The sequence below is a fragment of the Lolium rigidum genome, chromosome 4 (genome assembly GCF_022539505.1).
Source record: "Lolium rigidum isolate FL_2022 chromosome 4, APGP_CSIRO_Lrig_0.1, whole genome shotgun sequence".
In the NCBI taxonomy this organism is placed as follows: Eukaryota; Viridiplantae; Streptophyta; class Magnoliopsida; order Poales; family Poaceae; genus Lolium; species Lolium rigidum.
In genome coordinates this window covers 74,480,860-74,496,546 of record NC_061511.1, presented here as the reverse complement: position 1 = coordinate 74,496,546, position 15,687 = coordinate 74,480,860, and the positions used below count along the sequence as shown (strand labels likewise).

The following is a 15,687-nucleotide window of genomic DNA, read 5'->3' as shown; positions in this document are numbered from 1 at the left end:
CGTTGGGGCTCTCCAGGCCGAAATCCGGCGCTAGCGTCGGATGGATGTAAAATTTAGCCAGGGGAGGTCCATATTCCCAGCGGCGAGCCTAGGGGAATGAATAAATATGTGTGAATTCAAACAAAACCAGACGAAATACATTCAAACATAGGTGAAATTTAGAGATATTTAACATATATAGACGAGTTCGTACATATATAGACCGAATTTGTAATACATTTGAATTCTGCGAGAGGGAATATAAACTAATTAAAAGGCAGTCGTTCTACATGCCGAAATAGCGGTAGAACGCCGTGTAGTCGCCGACGTCGTCGTCGCTGGAGTGGCCAGCGTCCTCGGGCGGCGGCGCCTGCTGGCTGCTCTAGCCGGTGTCTCCGTACCAACGGCTTGAACCCTTGCCAGAGTCGCCGTGTGGCGGCGGCGGCCGATACCACTCATCATCGCTGCTCTCCTCTAGCTTGATCAGCGGCACGGGTGCGGTGGGTGTGGCGCGGGCGGAGCGGCGCCGCGCGGCCGCCAGGTCCAGCAGACGCCTCTGCTGCTCCGCTTCCTGCCTCTCCCAGTCCTGCCTGGACCAGGCGAGCGCCGCGTCCATCGGGAGGGCGTTGTTGGCGGGGACGAGGTCGGTCAGCGACCTCGTGATGGCCTCTCAGATCGTCGCGTCCTCGGCCCGTTTGGCATCCTCTTCGGCGAGCTGGGACGCAGCAGCGGTCGATGCGGCCTCCTTCTTGGACGTCTTCCTCTTTGCGGCTGCGAGATGGAGATGACGACCGGAGCCCCCCCTCGCGGATGACGCGGCGTCCACGAGCTCCCGTGTCGGCGCGACAAGGAAGGCGCCACCGGCGGCGGCATCCCCAGTACGGGGTAGTTGCCGCCATCGATGTGCGCGAGCATGTTCTCAAGGGTGCGCCCCGGCCCGCACCACCGGTGGCGGCGGCCGACGGTGTTGTTGCGCGCGGGAGGAGGGGGAGGGCCGTCGTAGGTAGCGAGTTTGCGCTCGTACCTTTGCCGAAAGAAGTCCGTCCAAGCCTCGTAGTTGTCAGGGTAGAAGCGCGGCTCGGTGCGCTGCTCGTAGCTGAGGGTGACGAGCACCGCGTCGATCTCTGCCTCGAGGGCGGCGCGTCCTATTGGCGGCGGCGAGATCGATACCCCCCCCCCCCGTGCTCAGGCGCCTACCTCCGGGCGCGCGGAAGTCCGGCGGCGCCGGGTAGCCCGCCACGTGCAGCAACCTCCCCTCCCATTGGTGGAGAGAACACCGGCCGATGCCGTCGCTAAAGTCCGCCATTGCTCGGTCGAGGAGATTGGGGAGAGAAGTTTGGTGGTGAATAGGAAGACGGGGGGTGGTGAATGCAACCAGACGCGGTAGTTCCGCGATAAATAGAGGGAACCGCGCGCGAATTCGAGGCGATGACATTACTTGCCGCGTCGAAGCTTTGGTAGCGCGCGGAAGACGATGCGATGAGGACAACGATCGGCCTTTCTCGCTGACAAGTCGGGGCCACCAGCCGCGCGGGAAGTTTTCTCAATGTTTCCCGCGCTTTCATTTCCTCCGGACTCCCCGAGCGCTCCCCGGGGGGCGGGGATGACCTGGGCTCACCGGATGGATGAAAGCCCAAATCCGGGCCAAAACGAGGATACGGGGGCGCGACTGGGCCGTTTTCGTCCATTCGGATGAAAAAAAAAGGGATCCTGGGGCCTTCCCGGGGACATGGCTGGACATGCTCTTAGCCCGCCAAGATCCATACACCCCGACCTATTGATGTCGGTCGCATCTACGAGCCCATCGACGACACATTCCTAAACAGAGTTCGTCCCCAGTGGAGAACCTAACAGTCCTATGCCCGAATTGTGACTGTTATAATACGGTTGTCGTCATGATACCAATACCACCGATATAATAATATACATTTACCATTTAATTTAAGAAACAAATTGGCCAAATTCAAACAGTTATAAGTTAATAACCCAAAAATACAGTTATCACAACGAAACTCCCGCTTTATAGTAGTGGAAACATTCACATATGTTTGAAAAAAAATGAGACTAATTTTATTCTCTTGCTACTTGCTTTGTTTTCAGTACAAATGAGCTAACCAAGCCTATTTTTTATGTCAAATTGTAAGCATAAAATACCAAGTTCCACTACATGCATGAAACATATGTTCGGGTGGCGCAATGATGATCTCATTGCACATGTAATGATGGGAACACACACCACACTCTAGCCCTCGGGTACGATCAAGAACAAGGACTGCCAAAGGAAGATGACACCAAATAATAGGGATGTCGCATTTCCCACGTCACCTACCCTTGGATTGAGTGATCTATGTGGTATATATAGATCATTTTTCTTATATCCAGTGGTGGAAGTTTTTCTTAAATAGATCTTGGTGTTACCTTTCTAAGCATCCCTAGCTCGTCAAAAACTGAGTGAGCATGCAAAGGTTGTCACGTTTGAAGAGACGAACTTTGTTATGACATTGTTCCCGCCCGGTTTTGGGAGTGGTTATTGGGACACGTGTACTTTCTACACCAGTATAGAAAATGCTACCAATGTTGTAGCAAAACCACCCTTAGTGGCATGGATTAGACACGCCATCGGTTTCTCGTTAGTGGTATTTGGAATAATGGTGGCGTGCCAAAGACCACCGGTATCAAATATTCCGGTGTTGTGTTCATAAGGTGACACGCAAACAAATAATTTTTGGACATAAAATAATGGTGCTATTACTGAAGCGGCGTCGATGAATCAACATGAGGCTCCAGGGGCAGCGGCACGGGTGGCGGGACGACTACACGAACCGTGGGAGGCGGAGGCACAGAGAGAGGGTCGTGGAGATGAAGAGATGGTCGCGGGCCGGGGAGAGGACCGAGGGGGTGCATGTGGAGTGCGCCAGGAGGCGGCGATGCATGGACTATAGTGTATGGTTGGGAGAGAGAGTGACTGCATGGAGGAGACGTGCGGGGGCTTGCTTAGAGCGGATGGCGTAAGGGTCGGTGGGCCCGGGTGCTGCTTAGGCCGGTATCGTGCACCTGGTGGCGTGCCCCAACTGTTACGCCACCAACGCTAGGCCACGGTCCATTTTTCATTTTTTAATTTTTTTTAAAATTTTCTTTGTGGCGCGTAAAAAAAAGACACGCCATGGGTTAGAAAATTTTAGTGGCGTGAAAAAATCCACTCTAGTAATTTTTTCACATCGAGTGGCCAAGTAGGGCCCACACATCGTTGTCATGGCTCCAGTTCATACATGCCATTGGTAGGTCAATGCCGGTGGCACACTGAATGTGGAAACACCGCCGATATTACATGTGGAACGGAGAGGACTTGCCATTCCACCGACATGGTAACCCTTATAAGCAGTTTCCTAATAGCGTGGGTTTTTTATGTCCAAAATAACAATTTTCAATGCGATTGATTCAAAGCCAATACACAAATCTGAACGACACTTCATGAAGAGGACTACTGGCGCATGAAATCACGCGAGGAAGGGTCGACAACCCTTTCTCGTTTTCATAGTCACATTGAATCACCAATTTTCAATGGAAAGCTAGGGTAGATTCGCGGGGGCCTCCGAATAGGGGGGCGCATGAAATCACGGGAGGACATATCGAAAATCGTCCCCCCTTTGGAATTGAGAACAAGCAAGTGCGTGGGTGTTTGCCCTATGCCTGGGCGCTCCACGATAGTCACCTAGCGCGCGTCGAGTGGGCCTCGCTTGGTCTCCACCGTCTGGCGAAAGGTGGGCCCCGTATGGCGGAAAACGCGTCGCTCTTGTTTCTCTCACACAGCCCTCGCATCCTCCGAAACCCTACCCCCTCGCGTCACATTTTTTGGCGGCGGCGGCGGCGGCTCCCCACGCGCTCCTCTTCCCCGCATTCTCACCAAGCCTCTCCAGGCCACCAGCGGATCGGAGTCTCTCCAATACATGGCGTCTCTCCCCGCGAAGAAACCCTAGATGTGGCGGCGGTCTGATGCGGGAGGTGCTACGCCCGCCATGGTCATTGGCGGACGGAGCTCTAGAGGCAGCGGTAGCTCGACATCGACGGCGACGGCGGCCGGACAGGTAGGCACTCTCTCCTCTCCCTCTCTCCAGCTACTCAAACCCTACCGTCGCCCCTCTTGGTCGTCTCCTCCGGCGCCGGTGACCCTAAATCGGTCAACACCGTCCGTCTCCTTCCACTGGTGACCCCTCGCTGCTCCTTCTCCCCTCATAGCTTTCTCTTGAACAGTGAAGAAGGACGCGACCGAACTTAGAGAACGACCGGCGGAGAGAACATGCTCCATCCCATGACCCGCGCCGCTGCTCCAGCCACTGCTTCGGCAGCAGCTGCTGGTTCATCTACTTGACCGGGCCGCTGCAGCTCCAACCCATGAAAACAAGGTAGATTTCTGCCCTCCTTTCCGTTCTTTGTTGTTTTTTTCTCATTAGCTATGGAATACAGCTAACTAGAGTTAGTTTCTAGAAAAGGTTGAGATGATCTACATGACAGGCCTGCCAGTTCAACTTATGTTATGCACTTTTTTTTTTGTCTTCTCTCACTGTTTTAGTTCCAGTTTAATTTGGTTCAGACCAAAGTAATAGTGACTCTTCTACATATATAGGTTAACGTTATTATTTCTTACTTAAAAAAAGTACTTCTTGCTGAAGGGAATAAAGCTTCTTCAGAGCCCATGAACTTGGCGCTGGTTGGCTTCTGAAGGTGCATCAAATTTTAAACGTATTACGGTTCATGGAATTTACTAGCGAAGAAAAATGTTTTTGACATTATAAGCAATACAAATTCACCCTTGCTCACCAACGTCAGATCTTAATGCTCACATTAATCTATGCAATATGCACATAATTTAGAATTCAGAAACTTATTAGACATTATTTTGAACACAAGGTATAATTTCTAACAATTACAGTGAACTATTATGCAGTTACGGCGAAGTCAAAGAATAAGTAGAAAGAAAAATCAGAGAAGGAGGCATCATTGCAGGTAAAATTATGTCATGTGTTTATTTTCTTCTTTTCAGAGATATTTTTTCTTGTCTGAGTCGACTATTCAGCAAGGTCAAATTACATAATACTATCTGAATTTTTAACATGTGGTATGGTGTTTGCTTGCGCATAACATCGTATATAATAATAAAGCTACTAAATTGATAAACAGATGTATGTTTTATCTTTTTCCTTTTCCTTCTGTCACTGATCTTTAGTTACTGCAGGTGGAGCAAGGAGGAACAATCAGCAGATCTAGCATTTATTTTGCCCAAGCTACAGGTTATTGTTATAATAAACAGTGTGCCTTCATTCAACAGGCTATCATGGAGCTCTTATTGGGCACGGTACAAGCCTATTTAGCATGATGACAAATTGGATCCTGCTCAATAACACCCCATTGTATAGATGTTTTTTCACGGCAAGAGCATTTGTGTATTTTGAAATGCTTGGTCATGACCTGTAAGCAACTTCCATCAGGCATGTATTCACTAATACTTCTACAACTATTCCCTTTGTTAGTTGAATAATGAATAACGTGGTAACTTAAACTCCCATTTATAGGTATGTGCTAGAGAAAGAATGGCTTCACAAGTTTACGACAAAACTTTGACAGGTTAGGTCTCATTTCCAGATGATGTTAAATTCCGTATGTATATGTCACCAACTTACGATATTATATCCATGGCGCACTCTATTTAGATATTAGTGTATTGGTTGTCCATGAAGATGTTGGCTTATTCACAGAAGCTAAAACCAAAATTATCCAGTGATTCCAAAGTGAGTTTCTTCCCCTCAAAATAAGCATTTGCTATGATTACCATTAGTATGCTATTACTTCTGGCCATGGTTATGCTTGATGGGTGAGGTGCTCATCATTTATTTGGTTTTAATTGGTTGTAACAATCAGTCGATGGCATTATGCATCACCATCATGTCTCTGGCTTATTGAAATATGCTTCATGTAGTTATCATTGTTCCTATAATTGCTCTTGATTTCTTGAACCATCATGTTCTGGTGTGGTACTGGTATGTTCGTGTTTGCCCATAACACATAGTTTCCTTCGTGCGGGATTTTCCTCTATTACCACTTGCCATTTCTCATAGAAAGAAATTCAAGGTTGATGCATTCCGTGTCAATTAAGCACCATCTTTTCCTCTTTTTGAGATAATTGGCTTGTTTGGTAGTCCTACTCCTGAGCGCTACTGATGGTTAGAAGTGATCTGTACATACAGAATGGTTCGAATGGTTAGGTAAATATCGTGTTGTTGGTCAAAATTGGTGTTTCGGAAATGATACTTCATTTTATCCTATATGGTGATCCTTTTTACGAGATTATGTTGATCCTTTGGTTGGGGTAGTTTCTTCGGTTCCCTGTGGTTCAGCCAGTCTGCAATAGTGTTGACCATGGCTACAATAGCTGAAGGGTCTTATTATCGAAAGATGGCTTTCAAAAAAATCCAGTAGACTTCTTGGGCAAATATCTTTTTCGGCAGCTTGAGTTGTTCCAGGCTGCGGGGTTTCTCATGGCTTACTTGTAGCTACAATTTTGCTCCATCGTGTTGTATGGCTCAAGTTGGACGCTTAGCCTGGTTACCATTTTGTTTGTGCACCAAATTGTAGCTCCATTTTGGTCTTCTTGTATCTTGAATGACTCACAAGCTTATACCCGGCAGATATATGCACTTGACAGTGTAAGCTGAGATCTTACCAGTCGCTATAGTCTGGGTCCTAGAAGTTGTACATGTGTTTTATTTATTTTGGATTATTAGTTTGTTGAGTGCTAAGATTATGTACTAAATATCGCTAGCGTTTTCTCTTCTCATGATACAGATATAGTTGAACATAGAAGTGGTTATTCTGCAGATCAGCAATATAGTGGTTCTTCATGAATATGAGTTTCTCACAAGCAGTGTGAATTAACTACTGGTGTCGTAGCATTTTGTGTAGGATTATAGGTACAATGGTTCATGTTCTACATAAATTAGCATTTTGTGTAGCATTTTTTCATATTGTTCATGAATATGAGTTTCTCACAAGCAGGGTGAGTTCCTCACAATGCCCACTGGTTCCATACTTCGTATTTCCTGTCTCCATCAAATTTATGTATATCTTTCTCTGAATTCAATCTCTGTTTGCCTATATTGTTGACTCTATAGATACAGTACACATACATGATTGTGCAGTTTTACCTATTTAATATATTATTGGAAATCATGGATCTATATAAAGGTTACATTGGCGATTGATCATTTTTAGAATGCTTCCACTGAGATATGTGACTAGATATTTACTTGTGGTTTTGTTGTTAATGCTAAGTAATCGATATAACAAACTTGCATTCATTCTTCAGTTGGATAGGCTGGAAGGTTGGAAAGTGTGATTGGATGGTATCACTCACACCTTGGTTATGGATGATGGTTGGCATACATGCTGGACGACAATCGGAGCGAGGCAAACTGCATACTGGAAAACAGCCGGAGCAAGGCCACGAGGACTAGGCCAACTGCCATGGACCACAATCAGGACAGCACTGCCGCCAAGCAGCCACTGACACACGCTGAAGCATCTCTGCAGTACACTGCAATTGCCTGCGAAGCATGAGATATTTAAGCTAACAAATGGTTAATTGGTTTCAGCGCATAGGGTGGCCATTGGTGAGAGCATACAGGAGGAACACCTTCCATGCATGCAGCAGTAGCAACCAAGAAGGCTGAGAAGCTATTTCTGAAGGTGAGGATTGATGGGGTGCCATACATTAGTAAGGTCGCCCTCCGGATGTACAAGGGGTATAGGGAGCTTAGAGGTGCTAGATTTGCTCTTCTCTGCCCAGTCCTTCTGACCAGCTCGCCGTTACTTGCTTGTGGAAAATGTGCCATGTGAGTAAGTACCTTATCTTCCCCATCTTGTCATGCTTGAGTGCTCACTGATATTTCCGCTTATTATAGTCTTGAATGGGTGTATTATTTTCACCTGATCTCTGAACTGTAGATTGTTAATGCACTTCTTTGGAGAGAGGAAAATGTTGCTTCTGTTGGTTAATTTATAAGCTTTACATCTTTCATGTTGGTCGTTTTACAGGTTTTGCCAAGTTGATGAGATTTGGTGACATGAGCTCTATAAGAACTCAAAGTCCATGTAAGGAACAGTGCCTGAATAATTTGAAGCATGCCACTTCTTTTGATATCCATTTTAAAATTTACTGTTATATTGGTTCCTTTGCTGTGCAGGGTTAAGCTGTACTTGCTTCCTGAAATCTTCAATCAATTCAAAAATCACATTTGAAGCAAAGCACCAAGGTCACTTGATGACTCCCATCAGGTAAAGTCAAGTTAAACATCCTACTTTAGGTGATATATATATTCTCTTATAGTTGGCAGAACGTTTTGATATAAAGGAGATTAACTTGACAGTTTCCCTTGCAATTAACTAATTCAAATATGTGATGTGATATATATTCTCTCACTGCCATCATTCTCAGAATATATATGTAGCTCCTGCTAATCAGGTTAATGTATATATCAAGGATCTGTGAAGATATATGTAACTCTTGCTAATCAGAATATTGTATATAACAAGAAGATAACCTTTCCTGTGAGTCAATTGGATTTCCTTTATGGACAACATACTGTATATTCTTTTTTGCTACAAAATCTATTATTTTTCTAGGGCATGTAAAAACAAGTTAGGTATGTATTTTCGAAGTTCTCACTGAGGTTAGTTTGCCCACTGTTTTTTTGGTTTACAGATATTGAGCTAAGGATCGAACCATGTATTGGTCAAATTCCCTAATATTTGTTCAGATTGTATGATTGTGTGGATCTACCATTTGTAATAATGTAAGGAGTATTATATTCCACATCGGTGGGACTACCTTCTTACAAGTATGCGAGATGCATGTATCCGTGCTCTGTGGCCGGCCGGCCATTTTCCCCCCTTTCCTCTCTCCTTCCGTCTGCTCCACTTTGAGAGTCTCTTGCCTCCTCCCGGCTCCTCCCTCCCTCTTCTCCGGCGGCGCCGCCGGCTGGAGGCGGCGGGAGGGAGGAGGCCGGTCTGTATATAGTAGATCTAGGTCTAGGAGTAGTTGTGTGCGGGCTTTGTCCCGGTTTGGCGTCTTGCCGGTGGAGATTCGGTGGCCATGGTTTCTGGGCAGCTCATGGCGGCCGGAGGAGTTTCTACCTCAGCTCGTCAAGCTCCAGAGGAAGGAGCTGATGGCGAGCAGTGGTGCTGCCCCTCCCTCCACAAGAGTTAATAAAGCCCTGTGCTGCACCTTGTTTCCGAGCTGTGCAGCATCTCCCTCTTCTCCGGCCGGCCATGGTGGCGAGGGGAGAGGGCGTGGAGGTGCTGTGTCAGTTGGGAAACCTTGGTGGCAGCAGGGAGAAGGGAAGGCTGCTGCGGCGGAAGCTACCAAGCGTCGGCGAGCTGCGCCGCCGCTATCTTTGGCCGAGGGGGCCGCTCCGCGTCTCTGGAGCTCTTGCTCCAGATCTTCTTTCTGGAGTTCACCAGCGTCGGCCTTGGCTAGCCGGCGCTATCTTCGGCGTTCTGAGCCACTCCAAGCCGGCTTCTTCGTCGGCTATCTTTCCTCTGCGTGAGGATTTATCTTGACCCCGCTCCAGGAAGCAACGCCATCGACTCCCCAAGTGGCAAAGTCCCCGGCGGCGACAATGGTGCCTGAAGATGGAGGTCTCGCTCCGGCGGCGGCGACTGAGGACTCGATCGCGTTTTTGCAATTTTCTTCAGGGTCCCGGTTGTAATATTCAAGGCCTGCTAAATGCAATTGCAACTACTTTTTTTTATGTCCCCATGTTTCATTTATCCAAGTGACCAACACGATAGTACCATATTTCACTATAAGTTTGTGTTAGTTGACCATCACAATATTCAGATTGGGTTGCCCCTGACCGGCGAGGAGGCGCCCCATGGGGCGCCCCAACCACTAGTGTCTCATAATATGGGTATGTTAAGGTGGGTTAAATAGTAAAAGTCATTCGCTTCACAAAACAGGCTATCCCGAACAAGATTCTAGATTTATTGAGCAAAACTACCACTTCGAGAAAAATGACCCAACTTTTGTAAAAACTCGGACTCTTTTTGGTTTGGTCTTGTTCATATGACCTATTATAACATAAAATAATATGTGGGGTATACGCCGAGGGGACTACTAGACGGAGGGATAGAGGGGCACGTTTTTTCCGAAATGGTGGTTTTACCGCAGCCTCTACAGCCAAATGATGCATATAACTTTTTTATATTAGGTTACTCAATAAAGCCTTACAACAGAGATACAAAGATCAACTCGAAGCCACCATATCCTAGCAACATCTCTACACCTACTCATGAAGGGGTGATCCTGAACAGGGCTAGTGCCCTGACATCACACCAACACACATCATCTAAAAAATTAAAGCATCACCAAACCTCCAATTGGCGAGAAAGGGGCACGTACAAACGGTCTAGCAGACCCTTAGCACGCACCAGCATACACGTCGTAGAGGTCACTACCTCCGTCTTCCGTGAACCCATCTCTAAGAGGGATAAATATGCATTGACCTTGCTAGACCTTTCATCGATGCCGCCATGGCACCAGATGGCGCCACCATCCTTTGCGCGTCCATCATCGCACGACCGTCGCCGAGCCCCCGCTGCACCATTCCATCGAGACTCGTCGTCGTAGATGGTAGATGGCACGCCGCGCTCCACCTTGGTCTCCATGTGAGAAACACGAGGAGACTGACGCCGAGCCACCAAGCCGTACACATGTCCATTCAGCTGATGAATGTCTCCAAAGATGATGCCCCCACTGGGGGTGATGACGCATACATCGCCACCATCCGATCCAGGAGGCCCCCACAACGCCTCCAACGAGGGCTACGAATCTCACGGGCGTCACCGTCAATGGTGGCCTTCCCCAGATCTGAGGTTTCCCCCGTAAACAATGGAGCAAGAGACACGTCCACCGAGTAATGCGACACCCACGGGCGCCACCGTCGATCGTGGCATCGTCATTCACTTTAGCAGTGTCACCATCGTCTCCCCCTCAACCTAGAAGGTGGAGGAGGCCACACCGCTGCGTGACCGGCGCCATGGCCACACACACACCGTCCCGAGGTGCTCACTCAAGATCCTTTGTCGAAGCCGCGCTTCCGAGCCACAACGGAGGGACATCCCGCCACCACCATCATTCCCCCGCACAGGCTTTGCCCCGCTGAGATCCGGTGGCGACAGGAGGAGAGATGGGGAGGGCGGTGGCTAGGGTTAGGGAGGGGAGGAGAGGTTGGGTGGATAGAGGGGCACCTACATGGTATTTATTTTATAAGTTATGCATGATATTTCATTAAATCTGTTATTACGCTATGCATAAACAGATAGATCTATTATTTTATGTAATTTTCAATTGATAAGCTTTATTCTCACAATGATAAACCTATGGCGTGCCAATGTGGATGACTATTATTTCATGTGCATTGACCGTCATAATAATATATTGATGTCATATACTCCCTCTTAGTCACCACTAATGCGGCCCGCTCACTTGTATCTTCTTCCTTTTCCACAAATTTTACCATATTTGACACGTCTCTCTCCTACATAACCTTCCACTAGTCTCTACCATCTCTTTTGAAAGTATCCCTGTCGTTGCCTATTCGACGGTACCTCGGAGGAGGGATCCTCGCGAGGGGGAGAAGAAGTAAGAGCCATCGGGCGGAGAGTCCTCGGGACGGTGGTACGCGATTTACCCAGCTTCGGAACACCTGCACGATGACAGGGCCTACTGCTGCTTGTCTGGAATTATCTGGGCGATTTCGCGTTGTTACAATGAGTTGTGGTTGTGCCTCTAGGGCTCACTGGATCCGGCTAATAAAGGCGCCATGATCTAGGGTTTACACAGAGAGTTCTAGTCGGAATAAAAGATGCCTAACTACGGAATATTACATTGCTGTGCACGTCAAGGATCCACCTTTTCTTATACGCCGTATTGGATCCGGATACTTCATGGGCCTTCACGGATCCGACTACCTGCATAGGTCGGTTGAGATTCGGCTCCTGTTCCTGGGCTGGACTTCATCCATGTTTTATCAACAGCAACTGGGCTGCCCGATGGGCCATATGCCACCATCACCATCTGTGGGCCATCCGGGCTTGCCGGATCTAGACCACGTCGTTGATATACCCATAAAGTATGCCCACAACACTCCCGTTGTCGATGTGGCCTCCCGTCACCTCACATCTTCCTCCCTCCTACTGATCACCAATTCACCACCAACAAGCTCCAAACCTACCCTCCTCCGGTGAGCCTTCGACATTTTTTATGTCCTTAATGGAGCTCTTAGAGTCTAGCATTTTAGGTCGACGGTTTCTCAAGGAATCATTTCGATTCTTGGCCCCTTTTATTACGGAAGGCTAGATATTGCCTTTCTACTAGAGACATGGAAATCACGCAAATAGATGTTGCGCAATCTCGACTCCGCATGTCTTCCACATCTGCATGCCACGGTTACTCACGTTAAGATTTTTGCGCCTACAGTGTTATCCCCAGACATGTCGTGCCTTGATGGAATTTTTCGACGGACTCTATTTCGGAAACAGTGTCTGAGAATGTATACCTCTACTTGACAAGTCCGATGGCGTGTGCATATATATGACATGGATGCAAGTTTGTGACACCGCGTAACACATATGGAGATGCTACACATGCAGTGGCGGATCCAAGGCCTGCCGAACCTAGGCAGTTTCCCGGGCTTCGTTGGTGAAACCTTCACTAGTTTAACTACTCCACCACTATTTCGTTGTCTGTTTCCTGGGTATCACTCACTAATGCCACAACTCCTAGGTCTTGCCTAGGCTCCAAGAGTGAGACTGCTCATAGTGGGAGTAACTTAGCTACTAACATCACACACTCCAAGGTATTTTGGTGATAGTATGACACAACAATAAATTAAGGAAGAGAGGGAGGTGGTAACTAGCTATGTTAGAGCAAGTATAATAAGCTATAGTTAGGTGGCTATAAGAGATAAAATATTATAAGTTTGCTTAGTTGGAGGAGAGAGATTAGGAGAGAGAAGGGAAGTGGGCTCTTATCTAATAGCCAGCTCTAGCACTTGCTCCACTATGTGAAACTAAAAGGTGGGCCATATATTGTAAAAGTACTATACTTTTATAGCTTACTATTATACATGCTAGCTATAAGTTAACTATAGATGATGTGGCAAATTGTTGTAGACGGCTTCCGGCTACACTATTGTTCTTGCTTTTACCATAACTTCACACACCACGACAAAATAAGTGTACAAATTAATAACTGAGATTTTGCATGATATCACCTCTAAGTTATTTTCCACTATGAAGGTAGTAACATTGACTATTAACTTATGCATGACACCACCTTATGTTAGTCCCCACTATGAGTAGTGTGATCTAGCTCCGCCACTGACTACATGCATTCATACGCGTCAAGTGATTGGTAGATTTATATACCATGATCATTGGTCAGAACATATGAAAAGTTGGTTTGTGCCATGTTTATTTGGTTTTGGATGTCAAAGTGCTCATTTTGGGCTGAGCCGGAAAACGAAAATTCATCCATCAATACTAGTGGTAGGAAGGAAAGACAAGTGAGAGGTGAGCCGTTGGATCTAAAACGAATTGGCTGATCCGGGGCAGTTGCCACGGATCGATGACGTGGCCCGGAAAGATGGCCAGGCGGGAGACAAAATGCGAGCTAATTATTTTGAGACCGATAGGCGGGAGACGAAATGCGAGTACAACAAGCGCGAATTATTTTGAGTCCAGCAGGCGCGAAGAACCAAACAAAAACAAAGCGACCAAAGTCGCATCATGCCAAATCCACCTTCCCCCACCCACAGCTGCATTCTCCTCCATCCAGAGTCCAGACCCTTTCCTCAACCTCCGCCGCCGGCCTAGATCCCGGCCATCTCCGGCCACTCCCTTCCCCGCCGACAACCGCCTCATTACCCCCTCCTTCCTCTCTCCAATCCACCGACTGGAACCACCAAATCGAACCCAAACACAAACCCTAGCCTGGAATCCCGGCTGTAGAAAGCTTCGATCTTTCCTCCATGGCGGGCTGCGGCGTGACAGTGGATGGTGGCCAGGCGACACGGCATTTGGCTTCACCGCGCGGGCAGATGCTGCCGGCCAGCAAACCCCGGCCTTCACCAACGCCGGCGACCTCGGGGACTGCAGGGGCGCCGGCAACCAGGTCGACCCGCCGATGGTTGCCCTCGCCGGCATCCTGTGGTCGGCCTAGCCACGACGAGCTGCCGCTCCTGCCGCCGGGCACTTCCCTGGCCTCGCCGCTGCATCCACCTCACTAACCTCTATCAGTTTAGCTGCTGGTGAGGTCCTCTCCTCCCAAGTATTTTGCTGAAAATTCTTTTTTTCATACATGTTGAGTGTGTAGCAGTAGGGAAATATTGCTTGCGTGGATGGAAAGCGGTGTGTGCATAGGGAGTAGGTGTTCAGAAACCATTTATGGTCTCATATTGTTTGATTTAATTGCTGCTTATGTGCATAGACGGTGCTAGACAGTACTAATAACATGTCCGTTTTCAGGTTCAGAGCGCATCCCAGGAGTTGCAGCGAAGCAGGGGGTACGGGGAGGTGGCCTCTGAGGGCAAACATGTGGAGACGTGGTGGTGAACATCATCGGCGGCTTCCGCTGAGGCCCTCCACGAAGGGGTGCTCCAGCGCCTGCCGGCCCTCCTCCTGGATGAGCTCCTGCAGGATATCGACACCGGCGGCCTGTATCTTGCACCACCAGGTCGACCCGTCGATGGTTGCCTTCTCCGGCATCCTGTGGCCGGCCTAGCCACGATGAGCTGCCGCTCCTGCTGCCGGGCACGTCCCTGGCCTCGCCGCTGCGACCACGCCATGCTGCTGCATCCACCTCACTAACCTCTAGCTGCTGGTGAGGTCCTCTACTGCAAGTATTTTGCTGAAAATTCGTTCTTTCATAACTGTTGAGTGTGTAGCAGTAGGGAAATATTGCTTGCATGAATGGAAATTGGTGTGTGCATAGGCAGTGGGTGCGTAGGAAGTTGAGGGTCTCATAATGTTTGATTTAATTGCTGCTTAATTGCATAGACAGTGCTAACAACTCTATGAATTCCTGCTTATGGCGGGACAGTACTAATAACCTGTACGTTTTCAGGTTGAGAGCACATCCGAGGAGTTGCAACGAATCGGGGGTACAGGGAGGTGGTCTCTGAGGGCAAACATGTGGAGACATGGTGGTGAACATCATCGGCGTCTTCCGCTGAGGCCATCCGGTGGCTGCGGATCATTTCTGCAATTGTGAGGTATGAACCCCTCTCTCCTTGGTCTGTTTCAAGTGCTATTGTGGTTGTTACTGCAATCTAATTCATGTGTTGGTGACACATGATTTTCTTTTATTTTGCAATGCAAGGAGTAGAACAGCAGCCAGCAAGATGAGATTCATTTGCTGTTGTATATCTGGATGCCAGATGAGTTGGTCTTGTGAATTGCTCGCTGTATTTGCCAATCAATGTGGATGTCCGAGAATTTAGGGGATGCCATGCTGGACCTGATGTAGTTGATCCATTAGCTGAAGTGTGTGTTGGCTACTCTACACTGTCTTTGTTTTTTTCCGTGAACAATACTACCAGAGCTGATCTAGTTAGGTAGGAATGAAGAGATATCCATGTTCTGTAGATTTTTGGG

At 48.0% G+C, this 15,687-nt stretch overlaps 1 protein-coding gene across 7 annotated transcripts; it reads left to right on the top strand.

The window, feature by feature from the left end:
* Positions 1 to 3,807: 3,807 nt before the first annotated feature.
* LOC124646622 lies at positions 3,808 to 8,865 on the top strand. 7 transcript variants are annotated; one of them, XR_006986401.1, is made up of 10 exons: positions 3,808 to 4,064; positions 4,236 to 4,382; positions 4,925 to 4,983; positions 5,213 to 5,447; positions 5,550 to 5,601; positions 5,688 to 5,765; positions 7,340 to 7,869; positions 8,068 to 8,124; positions 8,217 to 8,307; positions 8,735 to 8,865. XR_006986401.1 is itself a non-coding variant. In XM_047186717.1 (4 exons), the coding sequence occupies exons 1-4, from the start codon at positions 7,672 to 7,674 to the stop codon at positions 8,739 to 8,741; spliced, it is 348 nt and encodes a 115-aa protein (XP_047042673.1). In that variant the 5' UTR covers positions 5,772 to 7,671; the 3' UTR covers positions 8,742 to 8,865. The 7 variants fall into 7 exon arrangements, 1 of the variants encoding a protein (XP_047042673.1); XR_006986404.1 differs by having other exon boundaries at positions 4,231 to 4,382; positions 5,306 to 5,447; XR_006986403.1 differs by having other exon boundaries at positions 4,231 to 4,382; positions 7,340 to 7,865.
* Positions 8,866 to 15,687: the final 6,822 nt, after the last annotated feature.

Coding starts and splice junctions, on each gene's coding strand:
- LOC124646622 (XM_047186717.1), top strand. CDS start 7,672: ATGCATGCAGCAGTAGCAACCAAGAAGGCTGAGAAGCTATTTCTGAAG. Junction 7,867..8,069: donor CTTGTGGAAAATGTGCCATG/TGAGTAAGTACC, acceptor CGTTTTACAGGT/TTTGCCAAGTTGATGAGATT. Junction 8,125..8,216: donor TATAAGAACTCAAAGTCCAT/GTAAGGAACAGT, acceptor TTTGCTGTGCAG/GGTTAAGCTGTACTTGCTTC.